We start from the raw sequence: 18,402 nt of genomic DNA on the forward strand, positions 1-18,402 counted from the left end.
TATTTTTGAGAGAGACAGAGACAGAATGCGAGTGGGTTAGGGGCAGAGGGAGAGGGAGACACAGAAGCAGAAGCAGGCTCCAGGCTCTGAGCTATCAGCACAGAGCCCGATGCGGGGCTCGAACCCACCAACTGTGAGATCATGACCTGAGCCGAAGTCGGACGCTCAACCGACTGAGCCACCCAGGCGCCCCAGAAATTTTTTCTTAATGCCCGCCCCTGACCAGCTGCTGGCTGCCTTCTGAGCAAAAATTCTTCAGCCTAATTGTCCATTGCAGAAGCCGGAATGCCTCCGTCCTGGGAAAGGCCGGTGATGTCTTTTCATGAGGTGACAGTGAGATTTCCCAGGGACTAGTGAGCGAAATTTCCACGTTCACCGTATGCATTGCTGCGCCTTCCAGTTGCTTTCGCCATGACATCTGACATGGGTCTTTGCATCTCCTAGAAGAGCCAGAAAGTCCACAGAATGGGTCGCCCGGGAACGGGCAATTCCCCTTTTTCGCCACTAGGGAACAGAATTGGGGTCAAGGATAGGCCTTAGTGACTGCCCAGATCCCGACTCAACACCTGAATAAAGTCTGGGCCCTTTTTATTTAGCCCCATTGTGGGTGGGAGACTGACTAGGCTCAATCCATTCATGGCATATTTGGAAGAAAAAAAAAATTAGGAAGGACCCAAAGTGTCTGATTCCCAGAAATTCTTAGCTGAAGGATCTCTTGGTGTCAGATTTAACGTGAGCGTCTTCCTGGCGGAGCCAACAGACTGCTCTGTTCACTTGAACAGTATTGTTCCGTAAACAAGCAAGAGATGTATTTGCGACAAACAGAGTCAAAATTTCCATCAAAATGGTAGCTAATAGGAATAGAAGGACTGATTCAGGCTTTCAATTTTTAAATCTCCCCAGCCTGGCAGCTGTGTTTTCATTCTTTCTACTAAATGCTGTCGTTTAGGATTTAGGGAATTATGGAAAAAAAAAAAAAAAAACCAACACCAAAACACCAAAAAACCAAAATCTCTTGCAGCACCAGAACTCAAATGGGGTAGGATTCTCCACCCGGGGGTGGGGGGTGGTGGTGGTGGTATTGACTGTTGCATCCACACTTTTTTTTTTTTTTTTTTTTTTTTTGCTGATGGTGGGGGGAAAGGGATCCTGAAAATGATCCAGCTATGAGAGCCCGAGCAAGGGGGGGTCTCAGGTTTCTTCCTTTCAGGACTATCCTTTTTCTTAAAATAACTTTGAGAATGAAGTGCAAAACTATGCCCATGTCACATCTACTGTGACAGATAAGTGTGCAGCGTCCAGGCATGTTTATACAGCCAGCAAGTGCTCTGCAAAACCATGAACAGCTCACAGCCCAACAATCTTCCAAAACACGATGCGATGCATTTAAAAGATCTGCAGCTTTGCAAGGAGGCGCCCACAAAGTACCTTCTTTGAATTTGCATATTTGTGTAGAGAACACACACCGTTGATAGAGGATCTGAGCTAGTTTTAAATGCTCAAAAGGTTCCCCTGAGTTGCTTTGCTTAAATGCACACTCAAAACTTTATTAAAAACATTTTTCAAAAATAAGCAAGACATCAGTAAGGCTCGGTGGAGGGGTGGAAAATGGATCGTATATCTTTAACCCGCAGAAGTTAAAAGGCTTTTATTTTTTTTTGTTGTCAGCTAACAATGGAAACTTTTTTTTTTTTTTAAGTGTTTCCCTCCCTCGGTCTTGCCAAGCAATAGAAAAAAAAAAAAAAAAAGAAGAAAAGAAAAACTTGTTCCGCTGAGTTCAACCCCAGACGGGCTCACAACTTCCTTCCTGCTTTCCTCCCCCAAGCCCCCGCCTTTCTCCCTCCTCCCCCTCCCTCCTCCTCCCTGCCTCCTCCCCACTCCCCCCCACATTTTTTTTTTTTTTTTAAATCGCACATTGAACAAACACTGAAGTAGCCTAGCAAACACTGACAGGGCTAGTATCTGCACGGCCGAGAAGGGCGTGCGGGGCTGGCCCGGCGGATCCTCCGCGCCATCGCCGGCCCCTGCCCGGGAGCTCTCTCTCCCCGCGCTCGGGCTCCCCGTGTTTGCCTTCCGTAGCCAGCCGCGGACGTCGACCCTCAGCTTTTTCACTTTCCGAGCCATCTTGTTCCTACGAGGTCTGCGTCCCTGGGCCATACCGTCCGCACGGGCCCGGGCAGCTGAGGAATCGCAGGTAAGTTTGGCGGCTTTTTCCCGGCTCTCGCCTCCGAGCCCTCTCTCCCCTCCCCTGCCCCGGAGCGAGCGAGCCCGGGCGTTCTGGAAGAAGAGCGCAGAGATGGGCTGCGGGGGGCGCCGACTGGGAGGGCGGCGGGGGCAGGGGCAGGGGCAGGGGCGCGGGCAGGGGAGGCGGGACGGGGTCGGGCCGTGTCTCGCGCTCGCCTTCCGGGCCGCTTGGCTCCTCGCCGCCCTCCCCGCGCGCTCGGGGCGTCCTCGGCACTGGGCGGCCGGGCCGCTGGGCCGGCGCCGGGCGCGGCTGCCCAGGATGCGGACGAGCCCGGCCCTCGGCCGCGCGGCGCGGCGTGGGGAGCGGAGCCGGGGCTCCCTCCGGGCTGCAGGCGCGCGGGCCCCGGGGTTCCTCCGAGTGGGCGCGGGTCCCGGAGCCGCAGAGGTAGCCGCGTCCTGCGGCACAGGGCGTGCGGAGGGCTGCACACACACACACACACACACACACACACACCCCTCCGCAGGGGGCGACGACAGGGGGCAGCGAGTAGTGGTTCCGGTACAGGGGACCGGCAGCGCCTCGGCCCCGGGCGCGCGCAGGCGCGCCCACACTCACAAAACACACTTGTTTGGGGGACCGGCGACAAGGCCGGTGCTGGAAAATGCCTCGGCTGCGGCCCCGCCGCGCGCCCGGGCCTTCGTAGGCCGAGGGATCCGGCTCCAAGCCCGGGGTCCGGGAGGCGAGCGGCCGGCGCGCGGGAGTTCCCCCCACCCCCACCCCGAGCCCCGAGCAGGTAGCGGCTGGGGAGGCAGGTTCCCTCCCGAGCGGGTCCCCGAGGCCAGAGAGGGTGGAGCGGCGGAGGCTGCAGCCCAGGGGCGGGCTTCCCTTCCACCCGACCTGAGCCGCGTTTGCTGGGGGCGAGGAGCCCCGCGGACGCGGATGGGGCGTCCGCACCCTCGGGGAGATCCGAGCCAGCCGCGCCCCGCTCGCAGCTCACTTGGGGACCCAGTGGCCGCCCGTCCGCGTGGCTCCGGGGGGGAATCTTAGAAGGTGGAATTTGTAGCGACCCCCGAGCGCGTCGCAGCCTGGGGGGGGGGGGGTGGGGGAGGGGTGGAAGCGCCCTCGGGAGACCCACGCCCGCGGCCGGGCTCTAGTCCGCGCCGCGCCGCGCACTCCCGGGAGCTGACACGTCCGGTGGCACCCCATCCCCGACAGACTGGGCTTCCGCGGTGGCGATCGCGACCCCCCTCCCCATCCCCCGGCCTCTGCCCTCCGGGGTCCTGACTCTCTTCCTTGTGTCTCCACAGCGGCGCGGTCGTGTATGGAGCTCTGGGCGGGGGCTGAGCCCTCGGTGTTGCCCCCCGCCCGCAGCCCGGGCCATGCCCCCGCCTGCGCGTGCCGAGCCGCGGCCGCCGGGCCTGCGGGGCTGAGCCGGGGGCCGCGCGAGGAGGAGGCGCCGGCGGCGGAGCCCGGGCCGGAGCCGCGGCGGCCCCAGTACTATGGCTGTGTACTGCTATGCACTCAACAGCCTGGTGATCATGAATAGCGCCGACCAGGTGAAGAGCGGCGGCCCCGGGCCCAGCAGCAGCGAGACGCCCCCGCCGCCGGGTAGGGCGGCGCTGAGCCCCGGCAGCGTCTTCAGCCCCGGGAGAGGCGCCTCCTTCCTCTTCCCCCCAGCCGAGCCGCTGTCGCCCGATGAGCCCGGGAGCCCCGGGGGCTGGCGGGGCGGCCGGCGCAGGCTGAGCGGCGGCGGCGGCGGTGGCGGTGGCGGCGGCGGCGGCGGCGTGGGCAGCCCGAGTTGGGCGGGCCGCCCCAGAGGGGACGGGCGGCAGGTGGTGAGCGCCGGCTCCCTCTCCCCTCCCGGGCCGGAGGAGGCCAAGAGGAAGCCGCGAATCCTGCAGCGCGAGTTGCAGAACGTGCAGGTGAACCAGAAAGTGGGCCTGTTCGAGGCGCACATCCAGGCGCAGAGCTCCGCCGCTCAAGCGCCCCGCAGCCCGCGTTTGGGCAGGGCTCGCTCGCCTTCGCCGTGCCCCTTCCGCAGCAGCAGCCAGCCCCCGGGAAGGGTGCCGGCTCAGAGCGAGGAACGGAGGACAAAGTCGTTGGGGGAGCAATGTCCAGAGACAGCGGAGGCCGGCTCCGGCCGGAGAGGAAGGGCGCCGGGCCAGTGCCTCTCCGAGGGCGAGGAGGGGGTGGCGCCCTTCCCCGGCCTGGCCGTCCCCCCAGGATCAGGGGCTCAGGGCCCAGCGGCTTCTGCGGTGGAGAAGGGGATCCCTGCCAGACCCCACTGTGGCTCACCCAGAGCTATGCAAACTGACCAGAGGGTCTCTCCGCCTTTGGGAGCGCGCAGCAGCCAAGTTCCCCCGGCGGGGCTGATCCGCGTGAACGTGGTGACGTCCACAGAAGTGGCAGTGAGAACCACATCCAGTGGGCCCCACCAGCCACACGACCCTGGCCTCACTGAGCCGGCTGAGAGGCCCCGCGAGCTTGGGGGTGTGCGCCCCCGGGGGTCTCTGGCCCAATGTCTCGGGCAGCCTCTGAGCGGAGAGAAGAGCCCAGCCCCAGAGAGGGGTGGGCCCTGCAGCCCAGAGCCCCCTGGGAAGGTGGAGGACGGAGATCCACCCGGTGGCGGCGTGCGGGGCTCCGGGGCGCCTGAACCCCGAAGGCCGGAGGACAGGACTGTGAACGCGCAAAGCTCGGAGCTTTCTGAATCCCCGAGCCGGGTCAAGCCATCTCCAGACCTGGGTTCAGTAGGCCCTGCGGCGACCCAGGGTGGGGCCCCGGTGGTCAGGGAGCCTCGGTGGCGCTCCAGCGGAGTGGATGAAGGGTCTCTGACGCCCGGCCTGCTTGGGGGCAGCCGCTCAGCCCAGCCAGTGACCCGGGAGGAGGAGGCAGGAATTCCCTGGGGCGTGATGCTGGAGCCTTTGCCCTGCTGGACATCCGCGAAAGATCTGAAGAAACCTCAGTGCCTTCCTGGAGACAGGGTGGGTGTGCAGCCTGGGAGCTCCAGGGCTTGGCTGGGCCCCATGGAGGAAGCCCGGGCCTGGACGTGTGGCACAGGAATACAGCCACAGGGGACTTGGGGAAGCCAGCCGCCTGATGGAGACGCCCATCCCAGCCCAGAGCTGCTGTCCCCGGATCCGAAGGACAAGCCCTCCCCGAGAGAGGCCCGCAGCCCCAGCAATATACCTGCCGTCATCATTACCGACATGGGTGCCCAGGAGGACCAGACCGTGGAGGAGGTGCAGGGAAGTCCCCGGAGCACCTTGCCCCTGAGGAAACTGTCCTCTTCGTCTGCCTCCTCCACTGGCTTCTCCTCTTCCTATGAGGACTCGGAGGAGGACATCTCCAGTGACCCTGAGCGCTGCCTGGACCCCAACTCCGCCTTCCTGCATACCCTGGACCAGCAGAAGCCCAGAGTGGTAAGTCTTGTTCAGAGATTTTTCTTTAACTAGTTTTTACCCCCCTGTTTTTCTTCCTTTCTACTGAGTCTCTCTTGGAGACTCTTGATCCATGCCCTGGGGCAGTCACAACTTACAATCCTCTGCAGGTGCATTTGCAGGGGGGCGGGGGGGTGGGGAGTGCTAGGCACTGACTGTGCACTTTGCAGCTTGGACAGTGAATCGAGTCACTTCGATCACTATTTCCACGTACGTGTTAAAAAACAATTTTTTAACGTGCCTCTCTGGTAGGTCACCATTCACTTCTTGGGGAGATAATATTCATGAGTATTACCAAAAACTTCCTGATTAATCCCCAAAGATCATAAACAGAGCTGCTGACTAGCTTTTTCGTCTGATGAGGTGAAACACTTAATTCTGCGATACCTTTAGGCGGAGGGAGACTGAGCAGGTCATGGAATTAACCCAGCTTCTAGGGACAGGCCAAGGCAAATGAGCGATGGGATTCTCTGCTGGGGCCCCGAAAGCTGTGGGTGTGCTTGTGACCGGTCTGTTGGGTGCAGAACGACCTAGCCTCAGGTAGCAAAGTCAGGACACTGCAGTGTTTGTGGGACCAGTGTAACTGAGATACAGGTTTGGTGTGTGAATTAAAAACAAAACCATGCTTTGCGCTAAGCAGACAGTTTTTAAAATACCAGAATGTTATGTTCGGTTGAACTGCCCGAGACAGGCACTGGGTGTTACCTCTGGGGTTGATAACTCCTAATAGATGTGCCTGGTGGCTGGTGTAGGTGCATTTCAGATCCGTTTTCAACTGCGTTTCATCATACTGACATCCTGTTCTGGCTGTGGCGGTGGACAGACGGGAGTTTTATTTCTATAACATAGTCAATCTCAGGCCTAGGCTGTTTTCACTCTTAGGATCAGAGCATCTCACGGAAGACGTTAAGAGTCGACGCTAGCACTTCTGAAAAGGTCTGGACTTTCTCTTAGCTTTTCCAGAGTATGGGGAATTTCCTAGGTCTTGTGCAACCCCGGGGTGGGGGGGGGGGGGGGAAGGAAGTCTGCATTTTCTTGTAGCAGGTAGCTTTCTGATTTCATTTTAAATAGCATGGACCGTTCATTGTACCGCAGTTCACTTCAGCCACAGCCACCGAGAACCGTGGGTTTGCACCTCGCGTCCTTCTCTAAGGCATTTTGGACCTTAACGCAGTTCCTCTGTGACTCCCCCTGGAGAAATCACAGTTGTGGGCATTTCTTTTCTTGAAGCTCCGCTTTCTGCTGATGAGGCGGGGGCAAATGTCTGTGCAAAGTCTGGCCCCGATCAGCCTGGCGTTTTGTGGTGGGACGGGGCTGCGGGCACGGGACACATGCATACCATCTTGGAGGAGGCATGGTGTGCCTGGAAGGAGCGAGACAGGCGGGTGAAGGGACTGCCTCTCACTGCGGGCGCAGTTCGCATTTCTCTGCCTTCCTGCCCACGGTCGCAGGCCTGGTGGAGGAGAGACGGTCCTCGGCTCTTTTGCCATTTGCTTTTCAACCCCCACCCCGCCCCCCAACCCCGCACGGCCAGAGCTGCTTCGACTTCTTCTCCAGCCTTGCATTCGGCCTCTCTCGTGATGGATTAGCGGCTCCTGTTGGCTAGTTCTCAAAACAGCCTCCGTGTCCCAGTGTCTGCGGAGGACTCTCGTCCGGGAAGCGAGTTAAAGGCGAGATGAGGCACGACAGGTGCTGACTCTTTTTGTTCATTTGCCAACCGAGGGAGCGGACGTTTGAGTGGCGTTGCGTGAGCTCACAGGTCCAGAGGCGGGAGTGAGGCCTGCGGGTGGGTTAGGGTTGGGTGGGCCAGCCTGCCTCCCACCTCTGCAAGGTTTTCGGACACCCCCGGAGCGGAGCCAGGGAAAAATCCCCTGCCGGCTTCACTCTGAGTCACGTGAGGCCGACGGGGCGTGCGTGGGGGAGGGGGCAGGGCGGGTAACCAACTGGAAATTATGGGATCCTAGGGACTTTTCAGCTTCTGGTTGAGTGCTTGCGCGCTAAGCCAAGTTTTCTTTCTCTTGTACAGATTTTTGGTGGAGCCTCATCTGGGGCCCCAAAACACCTTCTTGGGTCAAACATCACTTGATTATCCGAGATTGATATTTTGTCCACGGGAGGCCAGACGGCTTGATGGGCTGGGCCTTCTGGCGGGGCCCTCAGGGCTTTGCGGGGGAAACCTGGGTGTCGCCGTCTTCTGAGGGGCCAAGGACCGGGGTCCTCTCTCCCCTCCCGGCTCCGCCGCTCCTGTCTGTAGGGCTGCCCTGCCCCACCGGTGCACACACCCTCGCACGTTCACACTCACCCCTGCTCACACCCACGCATGCTCACCCTTGCCCTCTCATGTTCACCCTCTCACACACCCTCACACCTGCTTGCTCACACCCACCCGTACACACAGGCTTGAAATTGCACGTTCAGCCTGGCCCTCGGACCCACACTGAGAATGTTTTATGCTGCTCTGCCTCTCCCCGGAGTGAAGCCTTTTCTGCCTGGAGCAGCAGGTGCCTTACTCGTGCGGAGGAGTGGGTTTGTGACGCTGTGCGGGCGGTGGCGGGGGGGGGATGCTGAAGCTGGTGACTTTGTTAGCTCCCGCTGGGTCTCCCGCCACCCTGGGGCCAGTGCACGAAATCCATGGGCCCTCCCTGTGGTTCAAAACAAAGTGAAGAGCAGGTTGTTTGGAAACGCGCTCTGAAAGTTGCCTGGCCATTCAGATGACGCACGATGGCAGGGGCCTTTTTACTGGAAGGGAATGTGGGCAGCAGGCCGGTCTCTCCTTTGCTTCCGGGGGTGGGAGCTGCACAGACATCCTCAGAAACGTGCAGAGTGCCTCAGGCCTTTCCTGCAGTGTGGGCTTTCCTTCTGATGAGTCTGACAGGTGCCTGCCCCTGCCCTGGAAGGTTCCAAGGTTTTGCACCTGCCTGTCTGTTCGTGAAAGATCAGAGGCTTGAAATGTGCTCAGAAGTGACAGCATCGCCTGCCTCATGTTCCGAGGGCTTGCATTCAGGCCCATCCCCACTACTGTTCTCTGCCATCTGAAGGGAAGCGAATTGCACCAGCAAGGATGGTGTCCTTGCTTTTGTCCTGTGAGACGACTACAAATTAATCAGCAGTTCCTTACCTTCCTCTGTCTTTCCATTAAAAGTATCTGGGCCATTGAAACGCCAGGCTTAAAGGGTACGTTAAAATATGCATCCAGCTTGGGGCGCCTGGGTGGCTCAGGCGGTTGAGCATCCAACTTCGGCTCAGGTCATGATCTCACGGTTTGTGGGTTCGAGCCCCGCGTCAGGCTCTGTGCTGACAGCTCGGGGCCTGGAGCCTGCTTCTGATTCTGTGTCTCCCTCTCTCTCTGCTCCTCCCCGGCTCACACTCTGTCTCTCTCTCAAAAATCAACAAAGATTTTTTAAAAATTAAAAAAAAAAAAACATGCACGCGACTGACTTTAAAAAGTGGATTTTATTGATTTATTCCAAAATTGTAGTATCAGTGACGTGTGCCTGAAACAAACCAAAACACTGGCTACGGACCCGGGGAATACATAAAGAAGTATCTTCTAAAATCCTTCCAAAATCCTTGCCTTCTTTGTGCTTATTGTTTTTTAAGGGCCACTGGAAATTTGTTTCTTTTTCTTTTTCTTTTTTAATATTGAGTAGTTCTGTGTTTTTGTTTTTGTTTTAGTGAAAAACTAACTCTGACATGCGGTAAAAATTCAAACAGTTTAAAATGGTTTTATGTGGTTTTGAAAAATGTAAAACCTTTATTTTGGGTAAGTCAAGTTAAAATTTAGAAACGTTTCCAGGGGTACTTAGAAAAAAATCAATCTAATGGTGAGTACTCTTAGAGAGAAAATTCTTTTCTGGATGAGTATACTGAAGGCTCAGATCTGTGGGGTTCGGGGTCCAGGCTGCATGCGCTATTTTCTGGAGATGGGGCCCCCCTTTTTTCTCTCGGGGAAGATCTTTCTGGTGAGGCCTCAGCACCCCGAGTCATTTATGTAAGGCTCAGGTGTTAGCCTGATCTGTTTAGGGATGAGGAAACCGAGACTCAGACAGAGAAGGAGGCCCAAGGTCCACCTCCCTGACTCAGTTTCCTCCTTTTGAAATGTACGTATTGTGTGAAGATGCTCTCGTGGAGATACTCGATCTCCGTCTAGGGCTGTCTCTGTGACGATATAATTCTAGACTTTTGCATCAAACCTGGAGTAGGCGAAGAATGCGGATGCCGAGGCCCAAACCGGGCATGTTTAATTTCGTGCTTTTGCTGAAGACCCATCAGTTGATCCGCCCCTCTTCCTCTCTTTACCGGAAGACTGGTTCTTTGTAATATCGCATTGAAAAAGCGTCAAACGTCGTCAGTACCATACCCAAGATTCTCATTAATAATCAGACTGCTATTTAGAGGCGGTTCTGATCGGAGGCCAGAACGTGAACCTGAGAAGTCAAAGAGACATTCTGTTATCTGAGGGCTTTGACTCCCGCAGATATTTAAGTTTGGAAACAGACTTGGACTGCACAGAGCCAGAACATCCCTTCCGACGATCGTGTTACCAGAGGCGACGAGGTATGGAGAAAAAGCGAGCCGAACGGTGAGGCGTTGCAGAAACGCAGCTCAAGCCGTACTTGGCCTTCAGGTTTGACAAGAAAAACGTATTACACTAGTCAGTTGCTGCTTTTAGAGAAAGGCCTTTCAGGTGTCCCGTGAATCATTTCCAGAACTTTTGTTCTTTACGCGCTGCCGTCACTTTTCTGATTTTTGTTGGCACACGCCTGCCAAGTGTAGTTACAGATTCGATGTAGTTCTGTGCGAGCTCCTAGGAGGATTGGTGACATTGCCGAGGCTTATTCTATTCTGCCGGGTTGCGACTCACTTACCCGAAGGCAGAATGTGAAAGTACTTAATGGGAAGAATTTTCTATCTTGGTAGAAAAGACTTTCAGGTCCTCCGCCGGTGACTCGGGATTAATTCGGGACGTCCTGCGTGGTGTAGTCGTCGCACCTCCAGCATGGAAAGTGCTACGGGTTTTGAGGGGCAACGAAGTTCTGCACTCCAGGCCCTCACATCCATGATTTGCAGTGATGTTTTTTTTCTCCTGAACAGGTAGAATTGACAATGGAAAAGATGGCTTTTTCACAAATCTGGGAGCACACTGTTTCGGAAATCAAACCAAACGCAAATGTGGACTCTTTCATAATATGAAAAGCCATTTAGAGGGCCAACTGCCATTTTTGTAAAGCATATTTATTTTGAGAGTGAGCGAGAGAGAGAGAGAGAGTGTGTACGTGTGCGATGGGGGGAGGGGCAGACAGGGGGAGAGAGAGAATCCCAAGCAGGCTCCGCACTGTCGGCGCAGAGCCCCATGCGGGGCTCGAACTCACGAACCGTGAGATCATGACCTGAGCCGAAATCAAGAGTCGGACGCTTCACTGACTGAGCCGCCCAGGCACCTGCCCGACTGCCATTTTAACATGTGGATGTTTGGGATTTTGTATGTCCGATTCTCCCGAGACCGTGCGCCCTTCCTGTGACGGCCGGCATGCTGTGAGCTTCGTGACTCGAGGTCATTGGCGCTATAGGCGGTCTCAACACCTGGAGCAGGAACACCCAGCATTGTGGCGCTCCCTCCGACCGGCGGGTCCAGCGCACCTGGCCGTGGAGGCCACCGTGGAGGTCTGGAGGAACCTGCTGTCCTGGTCCCGTGACCCTGCAGTCACAGTCAGCTTTCGGGGGTTCTGCCACCAGCCTAAGTCTCACTGTGGTCCTGCCAGACATCTGGTGGTTCATTTTTCCAGGAGGGAGCTATTATTTTAAAGACGGTGCGGGTCTCCGTGGCTGGAAGGCACCCTGAATGTGTTTGATCTCATGAGGATGTTGAGCCTCTGTTCTTGATATTAAAAAACTAGCAACCACACTGGGGCGCCTGGGTGGCTCCATCGGTTAAGCGTCCGACTCTTGATTGTGGCTCAGGTCATGCTCTCACAGCTCATGAGTTCGAGCCCCGCATCGGGCTCTGTGCTGACAGCTCAGAGCCTGGAGCCTGCTTCGGATTCTGTGTCTCCGGCTCTCTCTGCCCTTCCCCTGCTCGCGCTCTGTCTCTCTCTCAAAAATAAATAAACATTAAAAAAAAATAAGAAGAGCTTTACTATAGCATATGTAGTTAGCATGATATAAATCCTAGAGCTCGATTCCTCCAATACCCACATTTTACCGGTGAGAACAGCAAAGCCGAAGAATATTCAGTACAGTGGCCAGACCCACCTTTACATTCTTCTTTTTGCTTTAAAAACGTGGCTAGTGGATAAGCTCCTTACTCCCCCTGGGAGATCCTCCTTTGCTTTAAATACAGTGCATGTTTTCAAAACCTTTGTGAAACGGTTGGGGGAATGAATGAATGAATGAATGAGAGACAGTATCTCTGCTGCGTTACCTGCGCATGAAGGAAATATAGAATCTTCTAGAAGATGGAGAACGATGAAAGGGGAAAAAGAACAATGAAGACCAGCTCACTCCTTCTGTGACCTTACGGCCACACGGTTCAGGGTGCCCGACTGGGGTGTAGGCGACTTGGTGAGATCCCAGTGTGCCCCTGGCCCTGCGGAACATGGCAAGAGCAGGGGTGACCCCCCAGCCTGCTGCGAGCTGAGTGAAGGTGGGTTTGTGAGAGTGCCTAGCGCCGCGCCTGGCTCGCAGGAGAGGCTCCAGCGGTGTCAGTCGAGGTGGGATCGGGAGACATTCTGAGTATCGGGGCCGCATCTGGGAAATTCCTTGGGCCCCTTGCAAGAAATGCCCTGTGGCAATCCTGGGATGGCGTTTCCATGTGGTGAATCTCCCTCCGCCACAAGGGCTGGGATGAAATGAATTTCTCAGAGACCACAGTTCGCAGGCCGTCGTGGAAACACAGGCGTTTCGTGCAGCGGTGGTCACGGGACGTCGAGAGCAAGGCCGGCCGGCCCTTCTGTCGCCGTTTTCCTAGAGTGGTTTCCTTTTGTGTGGTCTCGGGGATGGGATTCCGTTGGGACGGGGCGTCCAGGAGACCCTTGGGGCAGAGTGCGTACGGGGCGACCACGCTGATGTGCTGGCGGGACCTTGCAGGCTTTCTCTGGTGAGGAGTGGCTTGGGCTAAGTCAACACGCCGGCTTTGACTAACTGGTCCTGCGTGTTTCTCAACAACTGCGTTAAGAATTCCCTGTTAGAAATCAGATCTTTCCCCTCCGTTGAGCTTTACTTGGGCATTTTATTGACTTGTTATCACTTAATGGAAACCCATTCAATGGAAGGTAACTTTGCAGGCGGCTGCAGTCAATACTCCCTCCCCGCCCCCCCCCCCCCCCAGGAATTTTTACTTCTCTTTTGCACCAAACTGGCTCAGTTTTACGAGTTAACCAAAAAGCGGGAGCTTCATACAGCCGGTAAGCGAGCAGACTGTCTCTGCCGTTCATATTCACGTATAATGTCATTGGGGGGATACGTTTTTACTCCCCACCTCGGAATAAGCAGGAAAAATTCTCACTCCACCTTGAGGCGGGGCAGGGGGGTGGTGGTGACTTTTCATCTAAAGAAGATCCTCCCTCATGAAGTTCACGGTTCATCCTGTGAATCCAGCATTTTGCACTTTTGTGGTAACGATTCGATTCGGGTTTGCCTAACTCAGAAGGTGCTGATGCCGGCCGAGGCTCCCCCCCGCCGCCGGGCTCTCCCCGTAGGAACCCTTTCTTGACCCCGGTCACAAAGCGCATCCGAGGGCAGGAATGAGGGACTTTGGCCTTGGGCTTTTAGAGCACTGAGAGCACAGACACCCAGCTCAAGGGGCCTCTGCGTCCCGCCCCCCCCCCCCCCCATGTAATCAGAACGAATAAACTGGACTGTTTTGCCAGAAGCTGTAATAGGTTGTATATTACCAGGCTTGACTCCGCGGGACGGAGGGATTTGGGGACGGGCCATCCACCAGCTCAGTCTGCAATCTCTCTTGGTATGCTGGCAAGCTGGCGGGGCCTGGGTGGTTACAGGGGAGGTCACTGCGCCCCCAGGCCGTTTCCAGCACGTGTTTTTCCAATTTCCCTGACATTCTTTCCAGGCTCAGCTCAATTTGTTTTCCTCTTCTCTATGGCAATTGATGACTGGGTCATAAAGTGTATGATTCTGCATAATCTCCTGCGAGGGCTGCTTCCAGAGTTAATATAGGAGCTGGTGTGTGTCTAGTCCCCCGCGGTGCAGGGGTGCGTACTGCTTTTTACAAGTGAGGGACCTGAAGGGTAGATGTGATACATAATACGGTTCGCCTCTCCACTCCGGGGAGCTCGTACCGGCTGGGGTGTCGAGGCGAACTTGGGAGTGTATCACTTCTGTCATCCTTATCTAACCTGAATCTAGCAGCAGGAAACTGAAAAGGCCTGTGTATGACAATGACATAAACAGCTGAATCTCTTAACAATGTCAAGTGGAAAATCCAGCCGCAGCCAGTAGTGTAAGAAATGGCTGGGACGTTTTGTAGGGGTGGCAAATTCCAGGTTGCTGAGTGTTCAAGCTGGGAGGTTGGGAGACACTGTCTGGGTCTGAGAAAGTGCTGAAAAATCCTTATAGATGCAGAATCGGCTAATGGGGGGGGGGGCGGGGCGGGGGGCATTTCACACGCCTCGTAGTGGATATTTGAGTCTAAATGAGGTTCTTGGAAACCTCTTCGCCCTGCCCTGTCGCCCGGCCATCATCACTGTGGCTCCAGCATTAAGGACTCATTAGCACGGAGCATCTTGCTAGTTTCAAGTCATTTAGGAGTCCTCTGGGGACTCTGCTGGGCGCACTCCCAGAGTGCAGTGTGCTGGAAAGGCCAGTGCCTCTCAGATCCGCACCTGGCATCTTTGGGCCGTGGGATCCTCATCTGTGAAATGGGTATATTGATAAAGCCTTTCTACTTTGTGTGGTCTTTGTGAGTCTCTAGTGAGATCGCGTCTGTAGAGTCCTTTTGAGAGAGTGTGAGTCTTTCCTGCCTAAACTAGTTTTTTTTTTTATTTTTTTTAAACATTTATTTATTATTGAGAGACAGAGAGACACAGAGCGTGAGCAGGGGAGGGGTAGAGAGAGGTAGAATCCGAAGCGGGCTCTAGGCTGTGAGCAATCAGCACACAGCCCGACGTGGGGCTCGAACTCACAAACTGCGAGATCATGCCCTGAGTAGGCGATTCTGGGGTCCACATCCTGCTGTCAGTACAGCCGCCCCCTGCCTGAGCCACCCCCTCCCTCGGCCTGTGTGGACCGTGGACGAAGCTTCCTGCCCTGTGCTTTGCTGCCTCTGTGCATAGGTCGGGAAGCAGATGTGATGGACATTTGGGCAGCTGCGAAGGGCAAGGAGGGGGCCACGAGGCAGGGGTCCGGTGTTCCTGGAACAGGCCTGTGGGCTCGTGAATAATTGAGAAGGAGACCGTGCTCCGTCTAGGGTTTGAGGATATCTAATGGGAGCATTGATTTTTCCAATACCACGTCGTGATTTTCTCTCCTGGGTCCCGCGCAGTGCAAGAGGAGAATCCAGCAAGGTCTTGAATGTTTAGAGCGGACGTTACATGCAGCAGCTATCAACTGGGCACTTCCTAAGCGTGTCTGGGCCCGGGGCTGGACCCGGAAACCTCGGCACAGAGCTGGACCTCCCATCTGGTGGCCACCCACGGTGACGGGCGGACGTTGCGGCCCAGTGGCTGCCCAGACAGCTGGCGTGTACCTGCCGGCCGTGTCTGCAGATACCTGTGCGGAAGACAACGTCTTAACTGATGCCCGTCCTTGGACATCTGCCCTCTGAAGGCAGAGCTGATGCCAACAGACATACTTGAGATTTGCGAAACTCAAGAGCAGGTTGTGTGGCTGTGAGGACAAGCATGCTCCTTAGACGGGAGCTAATAAGTAACGAGTTGGCGGGCGAAACACAGGCAGCCCCAGTGCGTGTTGTAGAACAACAAACAGGCTGACGCGGGACTGAATTTGGGCACTGGCCCCTGGGAAGGGAGTCTGGGTGAGGCCTTGAGGTTGCTTCTTCTGCTAGAGGTGGCCAAGCCAGAGGGACTGTTCTGGATCCGAAGGCTCCAGGAGGCTGGAAAGAAAGGGGGCAGCACAGCTCGTCCCCTGCACCCCTCCCCTCGCCTTAATGCCACGCACCGGGCTCCATGCAGATTGACGGTCAGCTGATAAAAGATGCCGTGAGTGAGCGGTGCATGTAAATGTGCTCCCGAGAGGCCAAAACGGGGCCTCGGGAGATCCCCCCCCCACCCCCACCCCGGTTGACCAGAGGAACATGGTCAGGAAAGCTGGGATGGACTTCTGTTCAGTAAGTGTTTGCTGAGTAAGGGCCCTGGGGCAGCGGGGCGGGGGCGGGGGGCGTGGAGAGAGGGAGACACGGAATACAAAGCAGCCTCGGGGCTCCCAGCTGTCAGCACAGAGCCCGACGCGGGCCTCGAACTCACAGACCGCGAGATCATGAAGCTCAACCGGCTGAGCCACCCAGGCGCCCCTCCTTTTCCTTTCTGCCCCTCCGTTTCAACATCTGTCAAATGGGACTGATAACTCCGCCTTCAGGTCGTGGGCCTTAGGTGAGGCCTCGTACATTTTGCGGTGCCTTGTACCGGGTCTGGAGCGGCTCGTGCTCTCGAAATGCACAGCAGACAGTAACCACCACGTGCCTTGGACGTGGCCGTGGGGTCCCTGGTCATCGTTGTCTGCTTGGGTGAGAAGCGGGTTCCCGAGGGACCCTTCTTCCCCTGGAAGGAGGCACAGGGGCTTTGGAGGAGGGGCTGTGCTGCTCCCGGGGAGCACGGAAGTAAGACGGGCGCTGGAGAGTGGGGGCTCAGGCCTTCGGGCCCGAATTCGCACCCACATTCTGTCCCGGAGTCTGTCCCTTGCGGGGACTTCACTCCTCTGTGCCTCGGTTTCCTCGTCTCGCCCTCCTGGGCCACTGGGGAGACGAAGTGGGCCGTGCAGCCCAGGACGGGCGTGGGGAGAGGTCCCCATGCCAAGTGCAGCTCGTGGCCCAGGATGACAAACCAGGGGAGGACTGACTTTCTCAAAGAGGTTTCTCTGTTGCAGAAGAGGGCCTCACTCTGGTACCAGGGCACAGCCCTGAAGTGTCAAAAACAATGCGTTGTATTCAGCTGCCGGCCAGGGGGTGTCTGGTTACTCACCTGAGACCAGTCCCTCATAATGTTTTGGAGGTGGAAACCGGCCCGGGTCATCCAGGCAGAGGGGTGGAAGGCCCCATCCCTTCTCACCCCTCCCCCCTGCTGCCCTGCTTGCTCAGCGCGGCTCACGGGAGACAGGAGGGGTACATACGTGTATCTAAGAAACCCCACCACTTTATCTAGCTGGGGATCATCTGGGACCAGGGACGTCTCGGATGTGTGACTTCATTGGCCTTCCCTGGGCCCTAGCTGCTGGTGGGCTGGGCGCATGCTTACTAAAGCAGGCTCTTTCTCCTCTTCAAGAGATGCTTGCTTTCACTGCAGGCCCCACGGAGGCCTTGGGGACCAGGCTGGGGGGTCTCCGTGGGCCGCTTCGCACGCCCTCCCCTCCCCCCAGCTCCTCCTCCGACGCGAGCAGAGGGGAGCCTTCCCAGCACCTCCTGGTCGCATGGCTGCTCTTTGCCATTGTCCAGACCTGGCTGCTGGACTGTTCCTCAGGGCCGGGGTGGTCGCCGGGGGTGTGAAGGGAAGACCCGGTCAGGTGGATGGTGAGCGTCGGAGCCCCAGCAAGGCCCGTGGGACCCTGTGCAGACGCCGGCAGGAGCTGGAGCTGTGGGGTGACCGGTCCCCACCAGGGCTGACGTCGGCATAGCCCCGGGCCCCCGCCTGCCGAATCCTGGCGTCTGCATCACCACCCCTTTAACACGGGTGTAGAAACCCTCCTTTCCTCCTGGCTGTAAAGTGGGGTGGGTGGCCTGCTGCCTTAACCCTCAGGCTCCCCACCTTTCCTGCCTGCAGCTGGTCCACATGAGCCCACGTGTGTCCCAGGACGGCGGCAAGACCTCTGGGCGGAGTGTCCAGGCCCTGAACGGTCGGCTCCTTCGCCTGACGTTTGTGGGCCGTGCCCCTTTCCGGAGAGATGTGTCCCCGGCCCGGCCTGGGGGTACGTCTTCCCCGAGCCCCAGACTCCTGCCCTTTGCAGGGACCCAGAGGCTGGCGTCTGGGAGGAACGAAACCACTAAAAGAGCTCGTTAGTTGTGGCAGCCTTGACCTCAGGGGCGGTGTGAGAGGCCGAGCTGGACAGAGGCTGCCTTATTTTGCCCCAGTCTGGAAATACACACAGCGCCGTAATTAATTTCGAGCCCAGGCCAAAGCCATAGGAGCAGCGTCTGGGACACTGTTTGCCTTGCGGTATCACACTATACATTCAAAAATCATCCTGCTCCCTGGGGAGAGAAGGCGGCCGGTCCGCACGGAGAAGCTGAACACCGTCCTCCAGGTCCCGAGGCTCTCCGTGGCGTCCCTTCTAGCCTAGCCTGGGTTTCCCATTTTCAGCCACGGGCCTCAGATACCACATCCCCAGGAGAGTGTCACCCAGGAGCTGCAGCGGCCGGGAGCCCTGGGGTCGATGGGAAGGGACCTGAGCGTCCCAGATGGCGCATCACTGGGGACAGTCAGCCTGGCCCCCCACTGTACTTTGGGGACATGTGACACCAACTTTGGAAAGAAGATTTCAAGAACTTCAGAAAACAGTTCACCGTGCGGGGCCCCGGGTGGCTCAGTCGGCCTGCGCGTCTCAAGTCTTGGTTTCAGCTCGGGTCAGGATCTCACGGTTCGTGAGTTCGAGCCC

At 57.1% G+C, this 18,402-nt stretch overlaps 1 protein-coding gene across 1 annotated transcript in view; it reads left to right on the forward strand.

Annotated features, from left to right (window-relative positions):
* Nucleotides 1–2,052: 2,052 nt before the first annotated feature.
* The window catches only part of ITPKB (inositol-trisphosphate 3-kinase B), a 90,311-nt gene continuing 73,961 nt past the window's right edge, over nt 2,053–18,402 (forward strand). Inside the window, exons 1-2 of the mRNA XM_027046324.2 lie at nt 2,053–2,194; nt 3,493–5,604. Coding sequence (XP_026902125.1) covers nt 3,685–5,604 — 1,920 coding nt within the window. The 5' untranslated portion in view covers nt 2,053–2,194; nt 3,493–3,684. The remainder of the gene's footprint in view (nt 2,195–3,492; nt 5,605–18,402) is intronic.

This window comes from Acinonyx jubatus, chromosome E4 (assembly GCF_027475565.1).
Source record: "Acinonyx jubatus isolate Ajub_Pintada_27869175 chromosome E4, VMU_Ajub_asm_v1.0, whole genome shotgun sequence".
NCBI lineage: Eukaryota > Metazoa > Chordata > Mammalia > Carnivora > Felidae > Acinonyx > Acinonyx jubatus.